Raw genomic sequence first — 26,159 nt, 5'->3', positions numbered from 1 at the left:
CCATAGTGGGGAAGCAGAGTGGTCAGGCAGCTCCAAAGCTGTGGAGCCGGGAGAAGGCAGGAGTGAGATCCAGGCCCTTGGCCCCTGAGATGCCACACGCTGCTCACCTCCACCTGTGCCCCGGCCTCTCCTGCATCCATCTGTCCCCAGTCCTGTTCCCAGAGGCTCGTGGCTCCTGCAGGTCTGGTGCCAAGAGCTGAAACTCACTGGGTGCTGTAGGGTAAGGGAGTTAGAGAAGGCGAGGTTCAGAAAAAGAACGAGACCGGCACTTTACAGGAACAGAGCACCTTTAATGAGGCGAGAAGGGGCAGCAGTCAGATTACTGAGCTGCTGCACTTATCCAAGAAAAGAGTAAGTATATACAGGCATGCATGTGGAAATCTACCGTCTTAAGGGGGCCTGTTCTTCTCCAAGATTGTTCGGAGTAGTTATCTCTTAAACAGCTGGGGCAAGGAATTTTGGAGATCGGCCAGAGGCTGAACCAGCTGGGAGCTGGGCGTAATCAACCTTAATGTCCATTTTTTCTTCGGGTGAGAGAGTTCTTTGTTTTGCATAGAATGGTGGGGAGGACCTGGAGGGGACTTTTAACTCCAGGCTATTTTGAGCCATGTAACTTTCCTTCAGGTACCACCCGTGGAAGGAGCAGGGGCCCATGGGTGACACCCTGACCTGGCAAGGTGTCTTCCTCACACTTAGCGGGAAGATGCTGGAGGATTAGCTGCCATAGAACCAGGGCCAGGCAGGGAGAGGAGTGGGGTTGCGGGAAGACAGGAGAGCCACTAGCTAGGCTGACGGGTGTGCCCAGAGAAGGTGGAGATGATGCTCCAAAGTTTGCCTTCTTGCTCTTGGTGGGCGGGGGAATGGGACTGAGGAAGGCAGAGAGAGAGGGAGGCCCATATCTGGAAGGACAGACGGTATAGCCCTTTATGAGGAAGCAGTCTCTCAGTGGGGTAACCCCAGACTCACGGGAAGCAGGGAACGGGATTTCTTCTGGTGGCTTGCCTCGCAGGTCCTCAGAAGCCACCTCAGATGGACAGTCGCGGGTGCCTTCTCTGCTGCAGTCCGTGTCCTCTCCAGCCCCACCTCAGCTTCCCTTCAGGCTCCTGTCACCCCTCCCAGAGTTCTGGCCACTGTGACAGACAGGGCGGCCCTTCTGGAGGAGGCCTGGGGCGCTAAGGGCCTTCCAAGGGCTGCATGTGAATGGCCAACAGAGCTCTGACCTGCCAAGCCTGCTACCTCTCCTGGCTTCACTCTGAGGCCCTCTCACGCTAGCCAGTCTCTATCTGATCAAAGACATGCTCCTCCACTAGACTATAGTCCCCATGAAAGCATGAACATCTCCAGGATCACAACAGCATCTCCAGCTCCCAGCAAAGCTCTGGCATGCAGTAGGCATTCAGCAAATTGATTGTTTGGATGAATGCTGAATGAATGCATGGAATAATGAATGAAAGGTATATCGGAGGCATGTCACTTTCTGGACTGAATAAGAGAGCACTCCTCTCAGGAAAAGCAGACCCTTTACCTGGGGCAAGCCCCCTTGCCACTCTGCCCCCAAGGGCATCACTGGCCAGCACACTGGGCTAGCTCATGGTCATCTCCGGAGCACACCTGGCCCCTAGGCAGCTGGGCTCTGGCACCCTTCCTCAGAGGCTCTGCAGTGTGCCCAGCCCAGGGTATCGCTCACCCATCCTTCTGCAGAAAGTCATTTGCACAGCATCCTTTATCTTGCCCTCCCCTCCTCCTACTTCAGAGAAATTCCTTGCTCTGTGCATTCAACACGTTGTGATTGTCTGGAAATATCACAGGGTTGTTCATTTGTTAAAGCCGCCTTCCTGTAGGGAAGGTTCATTGGTTGACTTCTAATCCCATGGTGTTCTGGGCCACCTCTCCTGTTTTGGAGATTGTGTTGGTCATGGAGGGGTGAGGAGAGAAGGATGAGTTGACCACAGGACAAAAGTCTAGACAGCTCAGACAGGTAAGGTCAAGAACTGGAGTTGCCCAAGGCCTGCCCAGCAAGACTGAGGATTATTGAATTATTATTGAGCCCCACCAGACTCCAGGGCTGCACAGATCCCTGAGTTAGACATGGTGCCTGCCTTCTCCATGGTAACAAGGCTAAATATGGACGTGTTTCCATGGAGAGCCATATCGCAGCTGCAGCCCTGCTTCCTCCAGGAAGCACCGGCGCTGGGCTCCTTTGGCATCTTAGGAGGTGGCCAGAGGTGCCAAGGACATCAAGAAAGTATATCTCACCTTTGAGGATGTTTGTTTCCAACAAGAGTTCCATTTCCCCACAGCCCTAGATTCATCAACACCCCCTCCTCTTGACAGCTAGAAGTTAGGGGAGGTGAAGGGTCAGACAGACTGATTGGGAAAGTGACACTGGACCCCAATGAGTGTTTGTACAAGTTACCCCGTCTCCCCCTTGCTCCTCAGAGTGGCTTTTCCTCTGACTGGAGGAAAGAAGGTGCCATTGGTCAGAGAGAGGGCGACAACTGTAATGACCCTTGTATAAATACACTGGTGTTCCTCTCATCAAGGCTCTTTTGGAAGAATTATTGCTGCTACAAAGAGGTTTTTTTTTTTTTTAATGCTTTTCATAACTGGGATGGCCCCTGTCCAATTTTGTAGAATATTCTAATATGGCAGAGCTCTGTTTTTTTCCTTAAAGAAAAGTAAGTCTTAGCTCCCTATTTGAATTTGGACAAGTCCAATCTCCACATATCTTAACTGTCCAATACAGCGATGTGGAATGAAACTTTGTGTTTGTTGAAGGCTAAACATAAGCTGAGTGCGTATTCAGCTTCACAATACTCTGTTCAACCTCACTCGGCTATTTAGTCATGACATCATCTGTGTTTATAGTTTAATCGTCTGTTAAATTGGGGCTGTACACGCACAGCTGATCGTATGGGTGTGTTCGTATATATTAGGAAATAGCTGTCACATGTATGTGTACACTGAGAAATGGGTGTGCTCCCCGGGTAACTGAGACATGGAAACTTTTAAGAGATGTGGGGAGAGCTCTGGAGGCAGCTATAAATGGTCTCAGAAGGAAGCTTCACATGGTGTATTCTGCGTTGCAGGCCGAGTGGCATCCGAGCCGAGTGATGGACGATCTGCAGTCCCAGAACCTCGCCATGGACATGAGCGACTCCTCCCCCGCCTTGACCAATAACAGACTGGAGAATGGCATGGCCCAGCTGATCACCACCGAGGCCTGGAACATCAACTCCACCGACCTGGTAAAGAAGGCGCTGGTGACCGTGCCGGCCCCGTCCATCCTGAACCCCCCGGCCGAGTCCCAGAGCGGTGTGGCTCTCAAGGTGGCGGCCACTGTGCTGCAGCCCCTGTGCCTGGGGGAGAGCCCCGTGGTGATGCCCATTCACATGCAGGTGGAGGGCAGCTCCGCGCCTGAGCTCAACCAGAGCGGCAACGCCACGTACGTGATGACCGCGCAGGGGCCTGTGCAGCTTCCAGTGGTGCTGGAGCAGCACGTGTTCCAGCACCTCAACTCCCCACTGGTCCTGCCGCCGGAAGCCCCGGGCTCCTCCAGCGCCATCCACAACAACCTCTTCCAGGGGGCCCGGGACCCCGAGGCGCAACCCCAGCTCCTGGATCTGCGGATCCCCAGCCAGCCGCAGGAGCCCCCGCTGCCCTTCGAAGCCGTGCTCCACAATCTGTTTCCTGCCCAGGGCGCACTCGGCCCCCCGCCCTGCCAGCCTCCCCCAGGCTACGCCCCGGTGCCCCCCCAGCCATTCAACTCCCCCTTGTCACCCCTGGTCCCGCCGGCCACGCTCCTGGTGCCCTACCCGGTGATCGTGCCCCTGCCCGTACCACTCCCCATCCCCATCCCCATCCCCGTGCCTCAGAGCTCTGAAGCCAAGTTCAGCCCGACTTGCCCCAAGCCACCATCTGCCTTCGGCCTCCACCCCTTTAAAGGCCCCCAGAGCCCTCTCCAGAAGGAGGAAGTAAAGCCCTTTGACCTGTTCCAGCCCCGGGAGTACTTCCAGCTCGGCCGCCACACCGTCATCAAGATGGGGAGTGAGAACGAGGCCCTGGATCTCTCCATGAAGTCGGTGCCCTGGCTCAAGGCTGGCGAAGTCAGCCCCGCAATGGGCCAGGAAGACACAGCCCTAGACCTGTCGCTGGCCGCCCACCGGAAACCTGAACCTCCCCCCGAGACACTGTACAACAGCAGCGGGTCCGTGGACAGCCCAGGTCACCCGGTGCTGGAGAAACTGCCCAGTGGCATGGAAGTGCCCTTTGCCCCCGCCACGACACAGGAGGCTGCATCTGTCATGGAGAGTCACGGGGGCGGCAGCGACACCACGGAGCCACCCAGCCAGCCCAGCAGCGAGGTCAAGGCTGAAAATCACATGGAGATGGTGAGCGAGTCCCAGGCGGCCAAGGTGATCGTCTCAGTTGAAGACAGTGTGCCTACCATCTTCTGTGGCAAGATCAAAGGCCTCTCGGGGGTGTCCACCAAAAACTTCTCCTTCAGACGAGAAGACTCCGTGTTTCAGGGCTCCGACACCAATAGCCCCGGAGAAGAGGCCTTGGGAAACACGGAGGCCCTCAGGAAACCCACCAAAAACCGGAGCATAAAGTTAAAGAAAGTGAACTCCCAGGAAATACACATGCTCCCAATCAAAAAACAACGGCTGGCCACCTTTTTTCCAAGAAAGTAAATAATGGCTTTTTAAAATTTTTATGATTATAATATGGGGAAAGGTGCATTGGTTTTATAAAAAAGGCATTTAAAACAAATTATCTTTGTTAATTATTCTGGGGAGTAGCTGGGAACCAGGAAAAGCAAATTGGCTCTAGAGGCCCTGTAAGCTAGGATCATTTTCTTTTTTAATTTTTGACTTTTCACAAATGAGTAAATAAGAGCAACCTATTTTTCAAGCAGATTGCACATTTTTTGCAGCTTTAATGGAATATTGGGTGAATCAGAGGGGGTTAAAAAAGCTATTTTCATTGCCACAAAGTGCTTTGATGATGTAATACCTAATAAAGGGTAGGATGAATATTTCACAATAAATGTTCATTTGCACTAATTGGTTGCAGTATTCTATCATTTATAAAATTTGCATGCCTGAACTGGCATGGTTTGGCCAAAACTGTCGCTTGTAAAGCACTGAAAATTATCCGTGTTTAGAGACCAAAGTTCTTCAGACATGCTGGACAAAGAAGAATCATACTGGCCTCTGCCCTCAGAAAAGGAGGATTAGGAGTATGTATGACTTTGAGCAATTTATTTCCCCTTCTGGCCCCTTTCTTCATTTGTAAAAATATGGCAGAGGGAGGTGAGTTCCAAGTACCCACAGCCCCCTCTAGTTCACAGAGACCCTGGATGTGCAGAATTCGGTCTGAAACCCTCCATAGACTAAGACAGACAGATGTCTCTAAAGGCATATTTACCTGCCTCCTCTCCTCCCTCTCCCAAAATTTAGCTGAAAGGAATTTCTTTTCAAGGGCAACAGGAGCATTGTTCTGAATAATAACAGTCTAGGAAGTCAAAAATATTACCGAAGGCCACTCAGAACAAGAGGGAAATCCAGTGGATTAGGAGGTGTCTCATAAAAGTTCCCAGTACTGGGTAGAGATGTTTGGGAGTGGGCTCGGGTAGGGAAGAGAAAGCCATTCCAGCGACTGGGGGTGATCGTGCCCTCCAGGGAACATCTGGCAGTGCCTGGACACGCTTTGGGTTGCCACGGCTGGGGGAGGGGGTGCCAGTGGCATCGGGTGGGCAGAGAGTGATCCAACCCCATGTCCACAGCGCCGAAGCCGAGAACCCACGCTTAAAGCATTTCTCAATGGACAGAAGCGACGCACCTGGAAGCAGAGACCAGCATGAAGTCATCCACACCAAGGAACTGTGAGTGCACGTTTACAATAGACCTGCTAGGAGGCACAGCACACCTGGGTCTGAAGCTGTGCCGGTGAGGAACTGATTCCAGCATGCCTGCTTTTAAACTTAAAGCTCTTTCTTTCAGTTCTTGCAATTAGTATGTATCCAGCTGTTACTGTGAACATGGACAGGAGGGGAAGCAGTTGTGAGACTGTTCTTTATTACCAAACCCTCTGTGTCTAGGGTTACAGTTTTAGCTGGTCCTGTACCATACCCCTATAGTGGGTTTTCTTTTTCCTGTGTTTTGCCTGTGTTGTTAAAATGTCTCTTTCAAAGTGTGACACGATGGGAAATAACCAAGTGTGTGTTTCTCCTGAGGCTAACTAGTCCCATTCTCTTACACCAGCCAGACTCCATCCTTTCAGCTTCAACGTGGGGTGATCTTTTTCCAGTCTTACTCCCATTGTGGGTTTCTGGCCATGTTTCCCGAGCATGGTGTGTGTAGTTCAGTTTCAAATACAACCAACACAAATGTGCCTAGGGACAAGCAGTTCCCATTCACCTGCTGTCTTCTTCTCACCACGTTTGTGGTTCTTTCTGCTGCCCCCACAGTGCTAGGCAGCCTTTGCACCAGCCAGCAAGGGTCCCTGTTTTCACAGTGTACTGGGGAAAGCTGCTGTTTATCTGGCTTTGAGGGAACAGAATTCTCACTTTGTGCTTTAGAAGCAAGTGCTTAAACCTGAGAGATAGCTAGGTGGAAAGGAAGGCATTTATAACCTGCAATCACATTATAAACATCAGTCTACGAATTTCCCTTTGTGGTATCTGGAGATGCCCTTTTCTCTTCCGATGTCAGCTCTGATTGGGTGAGAAAGGCTGGCTCCACGGCCATCTGTGGGCGTTGAGCCAGCGTGCGGCCATCCCCCAGCCCTGGAACCAGCCTCTGCTCCTCACCTCAGCCGTGCCCATCCATAGGTCTTGCCAGTCATCATTGGGTCTTGGGAGAGAGGCCTGTGTGGTGGAGACTGGCTGTCGGGTTGGGAGACTTGCTCACTGAGATCTGTGAAGGCTGAACACAGAGCTGTTGTGTTGGGACCAGGGCTGCGCTGCAGGGGCAGTGACACCCTCTACCTGCCCCCCTTCCCAGCCTTTGGTGGAAACCCAAATCTACTTTGCTCGAGAATTAGGAGAAGGAAAAAGGGCCTGCTGCTGTGGCCAGAATGAGCCTAAGGTTCCCTGGAGGGAACAACTGTCTCCAGCTACCCTTCTTCCAGCTTTCAGTCCTGCAGGATTTCCATCAGGTTTTTTCTCATGACTTAACTTCCCATCTCTTCTCAAAAAAAAATGTTTAAAAAAATGTTTTAGCCAACTAGCCTAAAGAACAGCTTTTCAGAGTCTTTCAGGAAATATGATTAGTCCCCAGGAATGTTGATATTTGCTCAGACTTGTCAAGATGGCGTCAGTTGGCTCCAGTTCAGAAATGATAAAAATTGGAACATGTTACTAAGATTCATATTTGAGGAGAGCAATCCTCCTGGTAAAGTAAAAACTAGATGATCTAGAAGAAAAGAAGAAATAGTTAAAGATGATACAGATACTATCCTAACCGAGGAAGTCCTTGACAGTGAGTAGAAAATACTAAAGTGAGGTCAAACATTTGTTTAGATTCAAAGGCAAAACTTTCACACTTTAAGCATGAAAAAAAAAATGTCTGCAATGGTTAAAAACTTCAAGAAGAAGGAAGGGAGGAAGGGAGGAAGGCGGAAGGGATGGGAGGAAGGAGGAAAGATGAAGGTGGCCGATTACTGAGAGAGTGTGTCAGTATAGTCATTATCTTTATAAATAGCCTAATTAATAAAGTGGGAAAGGATTTAGATTTCATTTTACAAGTGAGAAAATCGAGGCTCAGAAGAGTTTTCTGCTTCCAGTTTTTAAGCATCAACAACTCAAAAATATGTACTTTGCAATGATTCTTAAATATTGGGTTTGAAGCCTGATGAACCCACAGGAATTTGGATCCTTTGGGGGCAAAAACCAGTATGAATTAGTGAAGAGTCTGAATTACAGATTTTTTTTCAATTATTTTCAAGACCATTCCAGTTAACTGGAACGCCCAGAGCACTTGGCACAACGGTAAAGGGGAGATTTCAAGCTGAAGTGTATGGATGCCAAGCCTCTAACAGTCACACTCAAAAGCTGCTAAGCTGAAAACTTTAACAGCAGGGGAAAAAAGCGTTAGAGGTCATTCTGGCCGACTTTACTCCTCATTAAATAAAAAAGGCAATTTTCCAGAACAGCTTACTACCACCAGGTCAAATAACTGACCTCCCACATCAGCGAAACAAAATAGGGTATATTTGAAGTCTTTAGGGTGCCATTTTTAATAAATTGAGATTCTATTTTAATTAACATATTGGTTATTTTATAGTAAGTAGTATATATGAGTGCTTGAAAGAACTAGTTCCAAAATATTGTAAATAATCCATCTGCAACTGTTATTAAGCCAGGGGATTTTTTTTTTTCTGTTTGTTTTGTAAATAAGTTTATTGGTATCATTTTTTAGATTCCACATATAAATCATATTTGTCTTTCTCTGTTTGACTTACTTGCTGCTGCTAAGTCACTTCAATCGTGTCCGACTCTGTGCGGCCCCATAAACGGTAGCCCACCAGGCTCCGCCGTCCCTGGGATTCTCCAGGCAAGAACACTGGAGTGGGTTGCCATTTCCTTCTCCTAAGCCAGGGGATTTTTAAGTGAAGTGAGATTTTAGCTATGCTCTGCCAAAATTATGAACAAGTTCAAGTTAAAGGAGATGAACTGTTGAGGTTTACTATATTAACCCAACTCATAGGTTATTTTCTATCCAACTCTATTCTGTATAGAGGCTCAAACGAAAGTGTAGGCTTGTGCTGCTGATAATGATGGTAAAGGCCACCTGGATCCTGTCCTCCCTCTGCTAAATCATTTTTTAAAACATAAGGTTTGATAACCCAGTCAATTAGTAAGAATGTGATGAGCCCCTTTACATTGATAGCACCATGCTGTTAGTCCCAAATGGTGTCAGGAATTCAGTTTTATTTATAACTCTTCCAACAAGGGACGTAAAGAGTGTTTTCAGTGCAGAAACTTTCATTAGGACTCATTTCAAGCCATATTAAGAAGCAGCACAATGAATAGACCAAATTCTTTGAGAGCAGAGGCTGAATCTTATTTATCTCGAGGTTTCTCCAACTCAGTACCATTGGCATCTGGGACTGAAGGGTTCTGTGTTGGGGGGCTGTCCTGTGCCCTGTAGGATGTTGAGTAGCATCCCCTATCTCTATCCACGAGACACCCATTGCCCCGACCCATGAGACACCCATTGCCCCTCCCATTGCCCCGACTGTGACAAGAAAAATGTCTCCTGACGTTGGCAAGAGTCCTCTGGGGGCAAAGTCACCCCTGGTTGAGAACCGCTACTTTATTTCTAGGATCTAACACCTGGCCCACAGCAGGAACTCAAAAATTCTTTGAAGGATGAATTTAATCAAGAAACAATCAGAAAGAGATCTGTAGCTCTGATCTCTGGTCCCTCATATTTCCTGGTTTACTACCTCAAGGCTGATCTGACCAGGAAACTTTATTGGGAAAATCCATTCATCCATCCAAAGGGCCATCACTCATCCAACATGTTACAGGGTCCTCCTGAAGCTTCTCCCTCATCACCGGGATTCAGCAACACTACTCCCCCTCACAGAAAGGGCAGGCACTCGCTCAGCCAGTTCTGGAGGGATGCCTCACCCCTTTACCGACACCACAAAGCAGGAAGGACCCGTTATTCACAACTCGCCTGGTGATGGCTGTTCATCAGTCTTATTTCCAAGGGCAGCATAACCCAGGAATTCACCAACATTGCCAGGAAGCTCAGTGTGTCTTTTTTCCCTCATGCCTTACCTAAATCCTTCTTGCTGTAATTGAGCCAGTTTTTTGTTTGTCCTCAATGGAAACAAAGGCCAAATCTTCTCCTTTGAGTAGTTTCCTATTTAAACACCAAACCTTTTCACAGCCTCCTTCTCTTCAACTCCAAAGTCCCATTTCCTCTCACACTCTCTGAGATCCTCTTTATACTCCTTTTGTCATCATTGTTGTTCTTTCTCCAATTTTTCCATCTACTTCATAGAGTCAAGAACGCCAGGTAGTTGGTGAAAATGTTCTAAAATTGATCGTGGTGATGACTGTACAACTCTGTGAATATGCTAAAAAAAAAAACCCAAACATCAAATTGTGCACTTTTAATGGTTGGATTGTATGGCATGTGAATTATATATCAATAAAGCTGTTATCTTTTTAAAAATAATAAAATAACCCCAGATAGAAATTGGGAACTGACTGTGGGTTCCAGAAAAGCCTCCTAAAATGAACAGTTACTGCCCACCTTTGATCAGCTACATCCCTGCGCCCACCACCCTTGATATGCCTGCAATACATCCTCACTCCCTTTTGAACCCGACTCAGCTGACTTTCCTAGTTTTTCTTTACAGTCAAAACTTTGCTTGGAACATCATCTGCCATGTCTCATTTCTTAGAATCTAGAATACCGTCCTCCAAGTGGTTTGTCATGAGCAGGCCTTCCCAGTCCTGGAGTTTGGTCCTCACAATCTATCTACCAAGGTTTAAAGTATATTTGGCCATAGGCCTCTTAATTCAGAGGAAATCACATGTAAAAGACCTGTATATGAAAGAATCACAGGGACTTTCCTGGCAGCTCAGTGGATCAGAATCCGCCTGCCAATGCAGGGGACACAGGTTTGATCCCTGATTCGGGAAGATCCCATATGCTGTGGAGCAACTAAGCCAGTGCTCTGCAATAAGAGAAGCTACCACAACGAGAAGCCAATGCACCACAACGAAGGGTAGCCCCCGCTCACTGCAACTAGAGAAAGCTGGCCCAAAGCAACAAAGACCTAGTGCAGCCCAAAATAATATAAATATTTTTTTTAAAAAGGATCAGAGAGCAACAGCTGTGCTAGTCTGGGGTCCCCCCTGGTCCTGCAGGGGCTGCCCACAGGGCAGAGGAAAGCTGCTAAGTGATGGGGCACCCTGCATGCCCTAGCACAGCAGCCCCTTCTCCATTAAGGACTCGAGATACCGGGGTGTGTGCCTTCTACTGCTTCTTCGTATGTCCCATCCAGGAGTAGGAGGGACATAGAGGCCACATATACTCTAATAACCTCTGAACTCAGAATTCCGGGGCCAGGTTCTCACCCATCATTCCCTCCCCTGGAAGGGGAGCTGAATCCCAGGCCAGAGAAACAGTCAAGTCTCCAAGGATCCAAGTGCCATCCTCACAGAACAAAAACTCAGCCCCTGATTACAGGATGTCAGCAGGTGTCAGTCCCCAGCATGGCCACGCGATGGCATTGGAGACAACCAAAATGCCCCCAGGAATTCAGTCTTCCTGGAGGCCAGGCCAGCACTTGGAGTCAACAGCTTTTTGTCAGCAAGTGATTTTTTTTTTTTCATGCAGCTTTATGATTTCAAGTGCTGCACGAATGGAAACCAGCTAACAAGGTCTTGCCTGGCAGAAGTCCTTGGAGGGGAACTCGTCTTAACACAGGGATAACATTATTTGTAAAGAGGGTATCAACCCTTTGTAAGTGAATGGTGCTTCTCTGGCACTTGAGCGTGGATGTGAACAGTCTGTTTTCTTTGTGTGGCTGAGGAATGGCCACTCACAGGCAGTGGGCGAGCCAGAGAAGGGAGGGCTAATTCTTTAAGCTCCGAGACTTTACTGCAAGTGTTTTCAATGGGAATCTTTTCAAAATGCATCAAGCATCTGGCAGAGGAAGCCCGGTCTTGACTCCGTCATTGTTCTGGCCTCGGGGGCTGGCCGTGATGCCGTGCAGACCCTCCGGGGAAACGGGGGGGCCTCTGTCTCCCAACAGTGTGGCTCTCCTGTCCCCAGCGCTCCCTCCACACTGGTGCCGCTCTTCTTTTCCATTAAAAAAAGCTCTTCCAATTGTGTCCCTTCTCACAGCGTGCAGGACAGCGGGGCACGCGTGGACCGCGGGCGCTGGCCGGCTGGCTTCATTCACAAGCTGATGGACAGCATGAAACGGCCCCCAGCCTCCAGGCAAGTGTCTCCTCACTGCCCGGCCGGGCCCAGCCCCAGGGGCACCTCTGGGCAGGTCTTCCCCAGCTCCCTTCCTCGCAGGCTTCTCTGAGAAGGACTGCAGGGGGGTGACACTGCCAGGGAAGCCTTCTCCTGTCTTCCCGAGCGAGTCTCCGGCCCTTAGGCCGCAAGCCTCCCGAGATAGACTCGCGACACAGACGTGATCGCTGGGTCCTCAGCTTCTGGCCTCCACGGCTGTTTAGTGACCTGGAACACAGCATGCCTTCTTTATGTTCGCACTGAGCACTTGGTGGCTACATTGGTCCCTGCTCTGGGCTTGGCCAGGGTCGGGCCCTTCTGCTGTGGGCCTCTTTTGGATCTTAGTTCTGGACACTAGGTTTTACACACTCCACTTGCAGCCTACCTGGCCTATTTGTTTACTCTTTAGACCCTTCTCTTGTCACCATGAAGGTTCAAGTCCAGCAGAGCCCACCTGAGACAGTGCAAATTTCCAAACTAATGGCATTTTAGCGAATGTCTTACTGAAGCTCCTTCCTCCCTCCTTCCTTCCCTCTCTCTCTTCATCCCTTCCTCTCTTTATTTCCCTTTTTTTGAAAAAACTCCCAGAAATCCTGCTCCTGTTGAATTTTACAAGTGACAGCACTTATCCAAGGAGCTCTCGTTGCCTCTCGGGCTTCATCTTCCTGACCCTTCAGAGGTGTGGGACACTCTTACCCTGCTCTTTCTCCTTAGCTTTCTGGTCACATCTCTCTCTGCAACCTCTTGCCTCTCTGACTTGCTCCCTCCTCAGATGATGCTCCTGACGCCCCTTTTCTTTCTCCTACTCCCTCCATCACAGACTCTGTCCCAGGCCTACAGCTCTCATTCCCCTGCTATGGGGACTGCATCCACTCTCCTAGTTGTGTCCAATACCTTTGTTTATTCCTCCCTATCTCTAGGCCAGCCCTGACGTTTCCCTCCCTTGATCCTTTTCTCATCATCTCCCCGCTCCCTGTCTTTCTCTCTTCAAACACCCAAGGTCCAGCCCGCCATCTTCACAGGGTGGTCACACAGGTACCTCAGATTCATCACCCCTAAAACTTAAACTCAGCTTCTCTCTGCATCGCCCCTGGCCCACATCCCACCGCACGACCTATGCTCTGCTCACGCCCCCATCCTGGGTTGCCCTCCACGACTCCTCCCTCGCCTTTACCTCCCACATGCCCCATCTCGCTGACTTTGCCTCCTTGGTGTTTTTCTAATCCATCATTCCTTTCCTCTACACTTCCCATCCTTCAGTCAACCCACATCATCCTTTGCCTGAACTTTTGAAACAGCCTCAAAACTGGGTGGGTCTGTGCCTCTATCTTTAGCCCCCCAATCTCTCTTCTAGACTTTCACCAGAATAGTTTTGGTAAAAACATTCTGCTGCCTAAAAGCGTTTGCTTTTAGATGTACCCTCATACCCCACAGAGGCCTCCCACACCAGGCACAAGCCTCTGTAGTTCTACCCTTGAGTACCCTGATGCTCCTTTCCCACCTTCTTACTCTGTCTAATCCTTTAAGATTTAACTCCAAACACCACCTCCTCCAGGTGACTTTCCATGACTGCTCCTGCATAAGCTAAGAGCCATCTGCCAGCCCACAGTGACATGCATGCTTCTATCATCTTGTCCGCCTAATTCCAGAGAAAGTGGGTCTCTGTCCATCCCACTATACCACACGCTCCTCTAGGCCCAAGGTCAAGGCCCCTGCGTCTCACACACCTAGCACAGTGCTTGGTATTTAGGGGACCCACAACAAAGACACACAACACAAGCACACAACAAATGTGTGTGGACTGAACTGAACCCACAGGGAAAGTACAGTGTGCCCTTGTTAACCAGATCAGTATGGCATGTGGAAATCCAGACAATCTGAAATCTATCATTCACTTTGCCAAAAAAAGATGTACTGATTGATTCTCTCAAATCATATGGTTCACTATGCTTCAAAACAAGGTGGAATCTTCTAGAAATATACTTAGAACATAAAGCAAGCCATAGTCAAAATCTCTTCAGAGGTGTACAAAGGAAATGTTTTGGCATTCACCTCCTCAGAGTTAGGATTTACTTATAAGTTACAGGCATGGACTATCAATGCATAGATTATAAAACAGTTGCAAAAATCAAAATTGTGAGAGAATGAAACAAATATAATGAGGTTTAATATATTCTTTCCATGCCCCAATTCATCTTATGTACCCTACTGGGTTATAATAAAACGAGAAAATTCTAAATCTTTCTACTGAATGAACGAACCTTTCAATCCAGGCATCACTTTGGCTTAAAATGTGGAAAACCCCCAAGCACAAGATGTTTTTGTAGCAGCACTAGAAACAGTTTGGGTCACTACATCTAAGCAAGGGGATGGCTGGGGACCCGGGGCAGAGTTAGAAGTGCTAGCTTTAGAACTACAGAGTCTGAACTAAGTTCCCACCTCCGCTGTCACGTAACTGTGTGACTTTGGGCAGTTCACTTAACCTCTCTACCCCTAATCTGTGAAGTGTGAGTAATACAATATGTGCAAGCACTCGAGCTAGAACATTTGGGGCACCCAGGACAGAGTGCTCAATAAGTGCTCAATAAAAGTTCCTTTTGTACTTATTTACAGAGAGTAACAGAGAGCGCAGCCATCAAGGGTCATGGAAATGCCTGATTTGACAAAGCCTCTCAAGGCAACTGACATTTTTAGTTTCCCCTCTGCTCCACAAACATGGGTCTCTAGCCAGGCACTTTCATGCCTTCCTCCAGAATACATAAATGTCGTCTCATAGTCCTTCCTCTGGGTCTGAGAGCAGGGTTGATCACTTGACCTAGGCAGGAAATGGACTAGTTAGAAAAGGAGAAAAAGAGACACCAGCAGGGAGGGAAGATCTCAAGGGCAAGACTGGCCACAAAAGCAGTGGTTCCTGTTATTAAGCATCACTCTGCTTTGGATTCCTCATCTGTAAAACCATGACTTGTTGCCTTTTGGGGATTGATGACAGAAGGGCCACCATTCCCTTCCTCTCCCACAGCGGATGGGCCCCCGAGCAGGGCACAAGGAGAGGCCACATCCAGAGGCCTCCACCCAGGCCCGGGGCCCACTGAAGCCAGGGGAACAGAACCTTCCCCCAGGTCAACATACAGAGCTGTACTCCCTTTTATCAGCCCCTTTCTATAAATGTCTGATGTCTCAGAGAAAACTTTTATTTGAGTTAGAAATATAACTTTGCTTTACAAGAGATAACAGAAGTTCCTGTTTTCAATGAGAGTTTTCTCGAGCCTTTAAGCCCAGTCTAGCTGGGCAACCTCTCAGGAACCCAGACACTAGACACATTGGGGGCATCTGTAATTGAAATAACTACCCTAAAGGGTTTGTGAGGTTAGGCTAGAAAAGGAATCCCTTGCTCACCCTGTGTAAGAGCCACTGATCTCTTCATCACAGGAAGAGGAGCCTGCTCTTGGCAGCAAAGGAACTGTCAAAAAGTCAGGACCAAGGCTGCTTTCTCTGAGGGCCTGCTGGGGAGAAGCTACCTCCGACCCTGACCCCCACCCCCACCCGCCCCCTCCCACTTCTCCCCCTTCCCCCCTCCCCCCTCCCCCCACCCGCCTAACCCCCCCCATCCACCGCCCCCCCCACCCCGAGTCCCGCCCCCGGGGCCACGCGCCACCTGCTCCGGGGGTGCACAGCGCCCTCTGCCGACAGCCAAGGCAACAACATGGGGCCTCTGTGCATAGGGGCCCTGACACAGGCACCTCACTAGTGACCCAGGTCCTCTGGAGGAAGCTGGTCTGGGGGCATCTCAGGACATCCGTGGGAAGGATCCAGACTGAAAATCCTCGAGGGCCCAGGTTTTCAGGAAGGAGCCTCCTCACCCTTTAGTGACAGAAAACTGTGTTCCGGCAAAGCCAGGAAGAGAGACTTGAGGACCCAGGCCTTTCTAGCGTCCCCTACAGGCGACATTACCAGCTGAGGGCACCGCCCGCTGCACAATGCGTGGAGCTGAAGACCTCAACGTTTGCCAGAGTGAGAAAAACAGAGTCTGGAAAGGTAGGCGGGGCTCTTGGGAGGCAACAGAGAGGGGGATGGAAAGCAGGGTCTCCAAGGGAGCTGGAGGAACAGGCTGGGGAGCACGGGGCCCAGCTCCAGCCACGGCTCCCAAGGGAGGTCGCCGGAGGCATTGCTCACTGTCTTCACGCACGTTCCCAAACCGGGCTGCGCCCACCAACGCCAGGGGAGCTGTAACAACTCCTGGGGGGCATGACTCTGCCCTCCATGCAGTGCTGGCACTGGCTCCTTGCCCAGGTTCTGTTCTCTTTGTAAAGATAGGAAAAGTTGGTTCTCTCCGTCTGCCTCTCTATTCCTGCCTATACCTAGGCTCATAAATACCATTTCTCTAGATTCCATATATATATATGTGTGTGTGTGTGTGTGTGTGTGTTAATCTACTTGTTTTTCTGACTTACTTCACTCTGTATGGCAGCCTCTAGGTACATCCACATCTCTGCAAATGGCACAATGTTGTTCCTTTTTCTGGCTAGTTAATACTCCGCTGTATATATGTACCCCATTTTCTTTACCATTCATCTATTGATGGATGTCTAGGTTGCTTCCATGTTCAGGCTATTGTAAATAGTGCTGCAATGAACACTGAGGTACATGTGTGTTTTTGAATTGTGGTTTTCTCAGGGTATATGCCCAGGAATGGGATTGCTGGGTCACATGGTAGTTCTAGTTTTAGTTTCTTAAGGAACTTCAGTAGTGTTCTGCATAGTGGCTGTATCAATTTACATTCCCACCAATACTATAGGAGGGTTCCCTTTTCTCCATACCCTCTCCAGCATTTATTGTTTGCAGATTCTTTGATGACGGTCATTCTGACTGATGTGAGATGTTACCTCATGGTAATTTTGATTTGCATTTCTCTAATAATGAGTAATGTTCAGCATTTTTTCATGTGTTTATTAGCCGTCTGTATGTCTTCTTTGGAGAAATGTCTGTTTAGGTCTTTTGCCCGTTTTTTGATGGGTTGTTTGTTTTTTTTCTTTTGATTTGAGCTGCTTGTATATTTTGGAGATTAATCCTTTGTCAGTTGCTTCCTTTGCAAATACTTTCTCCCATCATGAGGATTGTCTTTTCACCTTATCGGTTTCCTTTGGGAAGGAGGGGGTGAGACAAATTGAGAGAGTAGCACTGACATATACACACAACCGTGTGTGAAACAGCTAGCTCGTGGGAAGCTGTTGTGTAACACAGGGAGCTCAGCTCTGTGATGACCTAGAGGGTGGGATGTGGAGACGGAGGCTCAAGAAGGAGGGGACATATGTACACTTATAGCTGATTCATGTTGTTGCACAGCAGAAACCAACACATAGTGTAAAGCAATTATCCTCCAATTAAAAAATAAATAAACAAAAGTAAAGACAGGAAAAGGCCCAGGAGAGGCACAGAACACAGCCTACATCCCAGCTGTGAAACTGGATCCCATTAAGGCCAAAGTGGGGATGGGTGTGTGAGAGAAACTAGGGGAAGATGGGGCTACGTCAGGGGCTAAGAATAGGAAAGACACTCCAGAAAGGACATGGAGGGAAATAAATCCAACCCCTCCTCACTGCTGTGTGGCCTACACTTTGTAGATGGCATGGGGTGAGGTGAGTGGGACAACTGCTTGTCTGCCTCCCCAGCCGAGCCTGGGCCTGGGACCCTGGTGGCTCCGGGGAGCACCCTCTCCCCTCCAGGTGGTGGCCACCGGAAGACACAGGACTCGGGGCCTCTCCTCACCTGCCTTCTTTGTGGCGGTGACGCAAGTCCCACGTGGCTTCCTGGCCGTGGTGCATGGCTCCTGGGTGCCTGGGTGAGGTGGGGAGATCTGTCTGCACCCCGTTGCCCTTTTGTGCTGGGAAGCGGCCACGGCATACATGGCCCTCCCCGTTGGGCCCAGAACTTTCTTTTCCTGAGCCTGGAACCTACGTGGCCAGCGGTCAAGGCTTCTGGGTGCCTTCCTGGCTTCTTCCCCAGCCCAAAAGCTCATCTGAGACCCCTGCCAAAAGCTGGGCCTCCCAGACCTCGGCAATCTGGAAAGGAACCGCTAATGTCACTTGAAAGAGAAAGGTGGTTGTGCTGGATTGTTTGTGGGCAGTGCTGAACCCAGCAAACAACTCGGGCATCTCTCAGAGGGATACCTCCTCCTCTGAGAAGAGCTCAGAAAAGGGTAGAATGAAACCACTGGAGTCGCCCCCAAGGACATAACCTGGACGGGGGTGCCTCGGAGGCTCTGCATACTGTGGACGATCTATGGGTATTGTTTGCTGAGACTCCCCACTCCCGCTGGCTGCCAGGATGATCTGTCCATAATGTAGGTCTGCTAGTGTGACCCCTGCCCCATTTATAATCTTTTAATTCCCACCCACAGTTCTTGAGACTCATGTGAAACTGACATATGAGCCCTCCTATTCTGAGTTCATAATGACACCCCAACACCAATTCCTATTTCAGTCTCTCTCAATACTTTGTGGTCTCCTCAATGCCTGAAGATGTCCTAGCCTGGCAATGACCTAGAATGCAGGGAAAGTGAAAGAAAGTGAGAGTGAAGTCACTCAGTTGTGTCCGACTCTTTGTGACCCCATGGACTGTAGCCTACCAGGCTCCTCCGTCCATGGGATTTTCCAGGCAAGAATACTGGAGTGGGTTACCATTTCCTTCTCCAGGGGATCTTCCCGACCCAGGGATTGAACCCAGGTCTCCCGATTGTAGGCAGACACTTTACCGTCTGAGCTACCAGGGAAGCCCAATGCAGGGAAGCTTGTCCTTTAAGTGTGGCTCAAAGTGCTTCAGTGGTCAGCTGAGCTTGTGTGAGGATGATGGATTTGAACCTGAACCAGGGTGAGCGGAGGGGATGCTCCCACGCAGAGCCTGATTCTTAGAAATGTGGGATCAGCTGTACCTCACAGAGAAATAAAGGGTCAATTAAGATCCCAAGTTCCTGGGCCAAAGAGCTAACTACGATCTTAACGTTGGTGGTACATAGGTCCAGTGAGACCTGCAAGCACATTTTGTTTGGCCTTATATTTTCATATACTTAAGCCTACATTTTAAAATTGGGAGATTTCACATTAACCTCTGCTTTTCCACTTGCTTTGGAAAAACTGGAAGAACTGTAACATAAGACTCACAACCTTGCACGGCAACAGGTGGGCTCTAGTCAGACACAGCTCCTTCCAGTCACCTGTGCACACCTATGCACTCCACCCAACCAGCTCCTCCCAGTTAGGCCACCAGCCTGGCCCAGCCCCAAAGCACGTCTGCAATCATTTTAGCTTGAAAAAAATCCTTAAAGCTTTGTGGTGGAAGCCATATTGTATGTTCACGGAATCTTCTATTTTCTTCTTGCTCTTCTTGTTAAAACCACTCTAACCAACTCTCGTGCACTTAAGCAGGGCTGTGTAACTAGTTTTACCAGTGGGTTCCAAGTAGAAGTGCCACATATCAGCTCTGGGCAACAAAAAGATTCTTGGAGGCCATGTGTTACATGGGCAGAGTTACAAAAGAAGCGGTATCTCTCAGGACTTCCCTGGCTTAGACTCTGCACTTCTGCAGCAGGGGGTGTAGGTGCCACATGCTGCATGGCAAGCCCCCCAAAAGAAAGAAAAACAAAAGGTGTATCTCTGGAGAATCAGACTTTGCCTGGGAGGAAAACAAAATCACTGAGATGTCAGGGTTTGTTGTTAAGAGATGAAGCACAGTTTATCCTGACTGATATAAGCGTAGTGACCAAAATCACATCTTATTAATCAGGCAGTTTACTTATTACATAATAATAAAGCATAAAATCCTTTGCACTCTGGTCATGAGTGTATCCATTTAACAGGTACTATAAACACTGGCAATGTCTGGAATGGAACTCAATGCTGAGCACCACCGTTCCCCATCCTGGTCAGGTCCTGTTCATAGTCCCCTGGTGGTGGGGTGGTGGTGGTGGGGAATCATTGAGTAACTCAAGCATTTCAGGAGGGGATTATATCAGGACACTCTTTTTCTGACCAGAGTCATTCCTTACATTCCTGTACTTTTTCTAATAGCAATGTTGCTATTGATTTTGCCAGCATCCATGCTAACTTCTGTAATTTTTATACTAAAATTAATAAAGCCAGATGCACCATTGGAAACCAGTAAGCATCTCTTAATGAACACTTCTAAATGCTGATACTCCTATGCCAATTGTACATTATAGATCAATTTTCCATATAGAAATGAGATATATACTCACGTATGGGAAAAGTAACCAACAACAGACTGTTTTGTAAAGGAAGAAAAGGAAAAGAAGAAATCAATCTACATGGACATACATAACTTCTCCGTTAAGCATATGCTATAACTCCTTCTTCCTGGGAGTTGACCTCATTCAGTCACAAACAAACATGGAAAGACAAGTGAAAATAAGACCCAGGCACTCATCAGAGAGATCTAAAAATAACTACTGGAGCAGGTTGCACATATCAAATATTGCATGCACCACGAAGAAACTTTGCATATTTTCCTGTTAAAGAAAAGCAGTCACTCCTTCAGAATCTCACTGGGACTTTGGACAAAGATTTTCACAATTCAGATTTGAGAGATCAGGACTTTAAGCAGACTACTGCATGAATGTAGGATCATAGAAGGGAATTGTTAATTTTTTTAATAACCTTTTGATTTAAAAGAGTTTTTTTCCCTTTTTGGGCCACATTGTGTGACATGTGGGATCTTAGTTCCTAGATCAGGGATCAAACCCATGTCTCTGCCATTGACAGCACAGACTCTTAACCACTGGACCCCCCAAGAAAGTCCCTAGAACCATTTTAATTTACAGAAAAGTTGCTAAGATAGTAGAGAGAGTACCCATACCCATTTCCCCTCATTGTTAATATCTTACATTATGGTACATTTGCCACAACTAATGATTCAGTATTGGTGTGTTATCATTAACTAAAGCCTACCCTGTATTCACATTTCCTCACTTTTCACCTTTTTCTGTTCCAGGATCCCATAGTATGTTTACTCATCCTTTCTCCTTGGGCTCTTCTAGAGTGTGATCGTTTCTCGGACTTTGCTTCTTTTTGATCAGCTTGGTAGTTTGGAGGAGGGACTGGTCAGGTATTTTGCAGAATGTTCCCCAGTTGGGATTTGTTTGATGATTTTCCTCATGATGAAACTGGGCTCATAGATTTGGGGGAGGGAAACCACAATAAGGGGCCATTCTCATCCTATCATATCAAGGGTACATATTATGAACAAAACTTCTCACTGTTGATGTTGACCTTGATCACCTGGCTGAAGGTGTTTCTAATTCTACCTTGCAAGGATTAGTATTATCTTTGTGGCCTACTTTTTGCTTATTTGCAGATCAGTTTCTGTCCAGCCCTTTATTTTTTAGTGTCTAAAGCAAAGGACACAGTAGGTAAAAGCACATAATTGTTAAGATCCATCCTTGAATCTTTTTAATATGGGTGTGCGTTTAATCTATTTATACATAATATTAAATTAAGTTGGTTTCCTGAAACATGCTATGCTTTTTTCTTAAGGTTTTGCTGTTTATGCCTCCCACTAAATGGCACTGTGTTATTTCCTTTTATCTTCCACAGTGATGTAAACATGATATGGCCTGTGTTTTTTATAATTAAACAATTATTATAAAAGCCATACACTACAGACAAATCAGAAAGTAAAGATAAGCAAAATGAAAAGAAACATACTCAGGATCCTACCTACCCATAGATGCCCCCCTGTAAACATGTTTGTATTTCTCTTCCCAAATGTCTTCCAAGTGGATAAGCGCATCTGTACACACACACAATGGAATCTTCTAGAGATGTCATGCTTTTCATGGCTACTTCACCTTTGCCTCTTTTCATTCACTCATCAATTACCAAAAATGCATGTGTTTTTTTGGGCTTCCCTGGTGGCTCAGCGGTAAAAGAATCTGCCTGCAATGCAGGAGACCCAGATTTGATCCCTGGGTCAGGAAGATCCCCTGGAGGAGGGTATGGCAACCCACCACAGTTCTCTTGCCTGGAGAATCCCCTGGACAGAGGAGCCTGGCGGGTTGCAGTCTATAGGGTTGCACAGAGTCAGACACGACAGAAGTGACTAAGCAGCAGCAGTATTTTCTAATGCTGTCCTCCCAGACAGACAGGAAGCAGTCTAAGGTCAGGGATCTCACCTATTTTGCTTATTCTTAAATGCCAAGCTTCCTGCCAATCATTTAGTGCCCTTCTGGGGGCACTTTCTCCTAACTCCAGTTTTAAAAACACATTAAAAAACACACAAACTTTCCCAACATTTGCTCCTAGCAGGGCTCTTCTCAGCTCAGATTCCACGTACTGTGCTGTATCTGTGACCTAGAGCAGGCATTCACCATAGCTCCATGGATAGCATAGTCTCCTCAGCTTCTTTCCCAATGGTTTGCTGGGCAGGGGGTTGGAATTGATATCACTGAAGGAAAAAGCAAGAGGTAGAGCTTGGCCAAGACATGAATGACCATACTTCACGGGGAGCAGGGTATACTGCCAAAATTAAACCCCGAGGGGCTTTTTCTGGTGTATGTGAGAGACTTGCTTGTGTTTATAAGTGTTCTGAGGCTGATCCAGGGAATGGGGAGGGCCCCAGGGTAGGGGGGTTTCCCTGGTGGCTCAGGTGGTAAAGAATCTGCCTGCAATGCCGGAGACCCCAGTTCAATCCCTGGGTTGGGAAGATCCCCTGGAGGAGGGAATGGCAACCCACTCCAGTATTCTTGCCTGGAGAATTCCATGGACAGAGGAGACTGGCGGGCTACAGTCCATAGGCTACAGAGAGTCGGACACAACTAAGTGACTAACACACACACACACACACACACACACACCAGGATAGGGAAGATACACAAACCTTGGCGGACAGCTTGCTTCCTCTCTCTCACAATGTTGATATTTCCCATTTTCTCCAGCAACTTGATGGAATTGAACCTCTTTAGAGAAAAGGATTCCATTTTCTTTCCCCCTTATATCTTTAAGGCTCTCCCCTCAGTGCTGACAGCACCCCTAAAGCCAGAGAAGGTGGCCCCGTAACGCCCAAGTTGCCTCTAAGCACACCAGGGAGAGTGGGCGAGCTTGGCCTGAGGACGTCCTGATTGCGGAGAGTTGCTTTCAGGGTTCAAGTTCACCAAGCTGTTGGACAAAACAGGGAAAACATCAGGAATCCTCAACCTTGGAGGGCTTATAAATATAAGCAAGTTGCAGCATCACACTGTAAAAACCGCCCCAGAAACTTAAAACTACTTCATTTACTCAGCCAACTGTGACTACAGTTTCTTATGTAGTTTGAAAATGCAGCGCTTTTCCTCTCATAATCACTGTTCCTAGTCGTGATGTTTAATTTTGAATATTATTACAGAAGGGCATGGCTTTCTCATGGCTAAGAATCTGTGTGGTCAGGCCACCCAAAATGGCTGTGTCTTGCTCTCTGTACATCCCTTGCTTGGACAGTGCCTGCTTCATCTGATCTTTAGGTTAAACATCTCCACCTGATAGCTTATCAAAGGGGAGGTGAGGGACATGCCCCTCAGCTGGTTTCCATGGTAACTGATGAGCCAACCTGATGTCAGTTTCAGCTGTAACCCAGACCCTCCCTCTCTCTGGAGGAGCGTAGAGTAGCCTGCTGCCATGTTCTGCCCACTGTCTGTCACTGCACATGCAGGTTGTTGCTCTAGGACCTTGCTTCAGACAGGTAGGCTCCCCCAGCCATTAAACCATGTCTCCGTCACCGACTCCGGGCCTTTTCTTTGGTCTTGAAGCTGGGCAAGTGCAGGCCTTGTAGGCCTGTGGGGTGCAGCCCAATTGGCAGAGCCACCAGGAGACCAAGCAAATGCCCATGAATGCCGAGATGTTGGGAAATAAGGATGGGGGAACGGAAAGTTGCCAGGCGTCACCTAGCTTGTGGGGACTGAAAATTTCAGGGGTGATTCTGAAAGTTATGGGGTGTCACTAGCTTGTGGGGCCTGAAAGTTCCAGATGGTAAAGAATCTGCCTGCAATCTGCCTGATAGTTGCAGGGGAAATCCTGGGGTGGCCGTCCACTAGAAGTGGGGCCCTGGGGCGGCTGTCCTTGATGAATGCAAGGCCAAGAGGGTACTGAGGACTCATAGACACCCCAAGGCCACAGCGGAGATATTGGCATCACTATGGTGGGAAAACGAAGTGCCCACAGCTTTATATTGAGAGAGGCCATGGAGGCTGAGCTAATAGCTGAGGTGAAGGTTAACCTGAATGCTGATTCTTGTTCCTCTGAAAGTAAGGCACATGCATGTGAGTGAGTGATATATATTATTGTATATTACTGTTATTTGCTTATACTGAATTGGCTTTTTAGAAACTGCAAAGAAAAAAATCCTGAAAGTATCCAAGATGGGATTCTTTTGACATTCTAAAACTGGTTTTTCCATATGCCCTCAGAGGAAGTTAGCTTTCTAGAAGGAATTGGTGTTTCTCTTCCTGTGACTTTGCAATACATGTGATCTACCTGGGCTCTCTGGAACTGTAATCATCTGTGATCCCAGAGTGAAGAGAAAAAAAGAGGACTTTTAAGAATTATTTTTATCTTTTATTGTTTTAATTGATGTATAGTTGATTTACAATGTATTAGTTTCAGGTGTATAGCAAACTGATTGAGGTATACATAAATCTATTCTTTTTCATTAGTTTATTTACAAGATATTGAATATAGTTCTTTGTGCTATAAAGTAGGACCTTGTTGTTCATCTGCTTCCTAGACTCCTAATATATCCCACCTTCCCTTTCACCTTTGGTTACTATAAATTTGTTTTCTATGTCTGAGAGTCTCTTTGTTTTATAAATAAGTTCACTTGTATCATTTTTATGGATTCCACTTAAAAGTGATATCATATGATATTTGTCTTTCTGTGACTTATTTCACCTAGTATGATGATCACTAGGTCCATCCATATTGCTGCAGGTGGCATTATTTCACTCAAAAAGGTCTTTTTACATTTTAGCAGGAAAACTGAGATCTCTTTCTCTATATAGATAAATGTATGCCTATGCGTACCTTTTAAAGTGTCTCTGCCTCCAAATGGCATTGCCAAGATGGGTTCTTGGATGAATTGGTTTAAAAGAAATGTTTAATTGGTTTAAAAGAAATTTAACATTTGTGTAAATTCTCAGAAATATAAAAGACTGGCTTGAATAAATTTCAAGTTCATGTGGCCTGAGAAATACTCAGTACTTACTGAATGTCTAGTATTGAAGCTAGCTAGCTTAAGCTTGTTAGTTTAATTAATATAGACATGTCTTTAGAGTCATCAGTGGTATAGTTTTTCAAAAGTAATTTTATTTGGCTGTGCTGGGTTTTTGTTGATGCACAAGCTTTTCTCTGGTTGTGGCAAATGAACTTCTTATTGCTGTGGCTTCTCTTGTTGCAGAGCACAGGCTCTAGAATGTTTGGGCTTCAGTAGCTGCAGTATGTGGGCTCAGAAATTGCGGCTCACAGGCTCCAGAGCACTGGTTCAATAGATGTGGCCCATGGGCTTAGTTGCTTCATGGCATGTGAAATCTTCCCAGGCCAGGGATCGAACCCATGTCTCCTGCATTGGCAGGTGAATTCTTTACCACTGAGCCAACAGGGAAGCCCATCAGTGCAAACACTTCTGTTGTACTTAAGTTTATTAGAGAGCAAATAACACCTTATTACATCTGTTGAAAATTTTTCAGCAAGGATAATAACAATATGATGAAAGTTTAAGTAAACATAAGTGAGATAAAACTTTTAGGTAAATGCTATAGTAGTAAATATGTTTTGGGAATGAGAGTTAATTCTTGGGTAGGTTGATAAGGAGTCTGGGGCCCTCCAGGAGAAAGGGATCCTGGAATCTTGAGGAGGAGAAAAAGGACAAACTTTTTCTTAAACTCTGAGTTGTTATGACAAGAATCTTGAAGACTAACTTTCTTTAAGCCCAGAGCTAATGATTACACAGAAAACAACTCATCTTGCTCAATGTTTTTCTTTAAACTCTGTACTAATGATTATATAACAACAATGTATCTTGCTCAAGGACATATTTTTCCTTCTTAATAGGAACCTTCTGACTAATCTTATGTGGGAGTGGGTCTGGTAAGACTTTTCTTTAGTTAGTTCTAATCTTGTTAATTTAAGATGT

The 26,159-nt window shown here is 47.3% G+C and overlaps 1 protein-coding gene across 2 annotated transcripts in view; it reads left to right on the top strand.

Annotated features, from left to right (window-relative positions):
• RAI2 (retinoic acid induced 2) overlaps positions 1 to 5,066 on the top strand; it is a 79,221-nt gene extending 74,155 nt beyond the window's left edge. For both annotated transcript variants that reach the window (XM_043459350.1, XM_043459349.1), the window contains exon 2: positions 3,090 to 5,066. In XM_043459350.1, the coding sequence (XP_043315285.1) occupies positions 3,114 to 4,694 (1,581 nt within the window). In that variant the 5' untranslated portion in view covers positions 3,090 to 3,113 and the 3' untranslated portion in view covers positions 4,695 to 5,066. The remainder of the gene's footprint in view (positions 1 to 3,089) is intronic.
• The last annotated feature ends 21,093 nt before the right edge of the window (positions 5,067 to 26,159 follow it).

The sequence above is a fragment of the Cervus canadensis genome, chromosome X, assembly GCF_019320065.1.
Source record: "Cervus canadensis isolate Bull #8, Minnesota chromosome X, ASM1932006v1, whole genome shotgun sequence".
Taxonomy (NCBI): Eukaryota; Metazoa; Chordata; class Mammalia; order Artiodactyla; family Cervidae; genus Cervus; species Cervus canadensis.
This window is presented reverse-complemented; position numbering and strand designations above follow the sequence as displayed.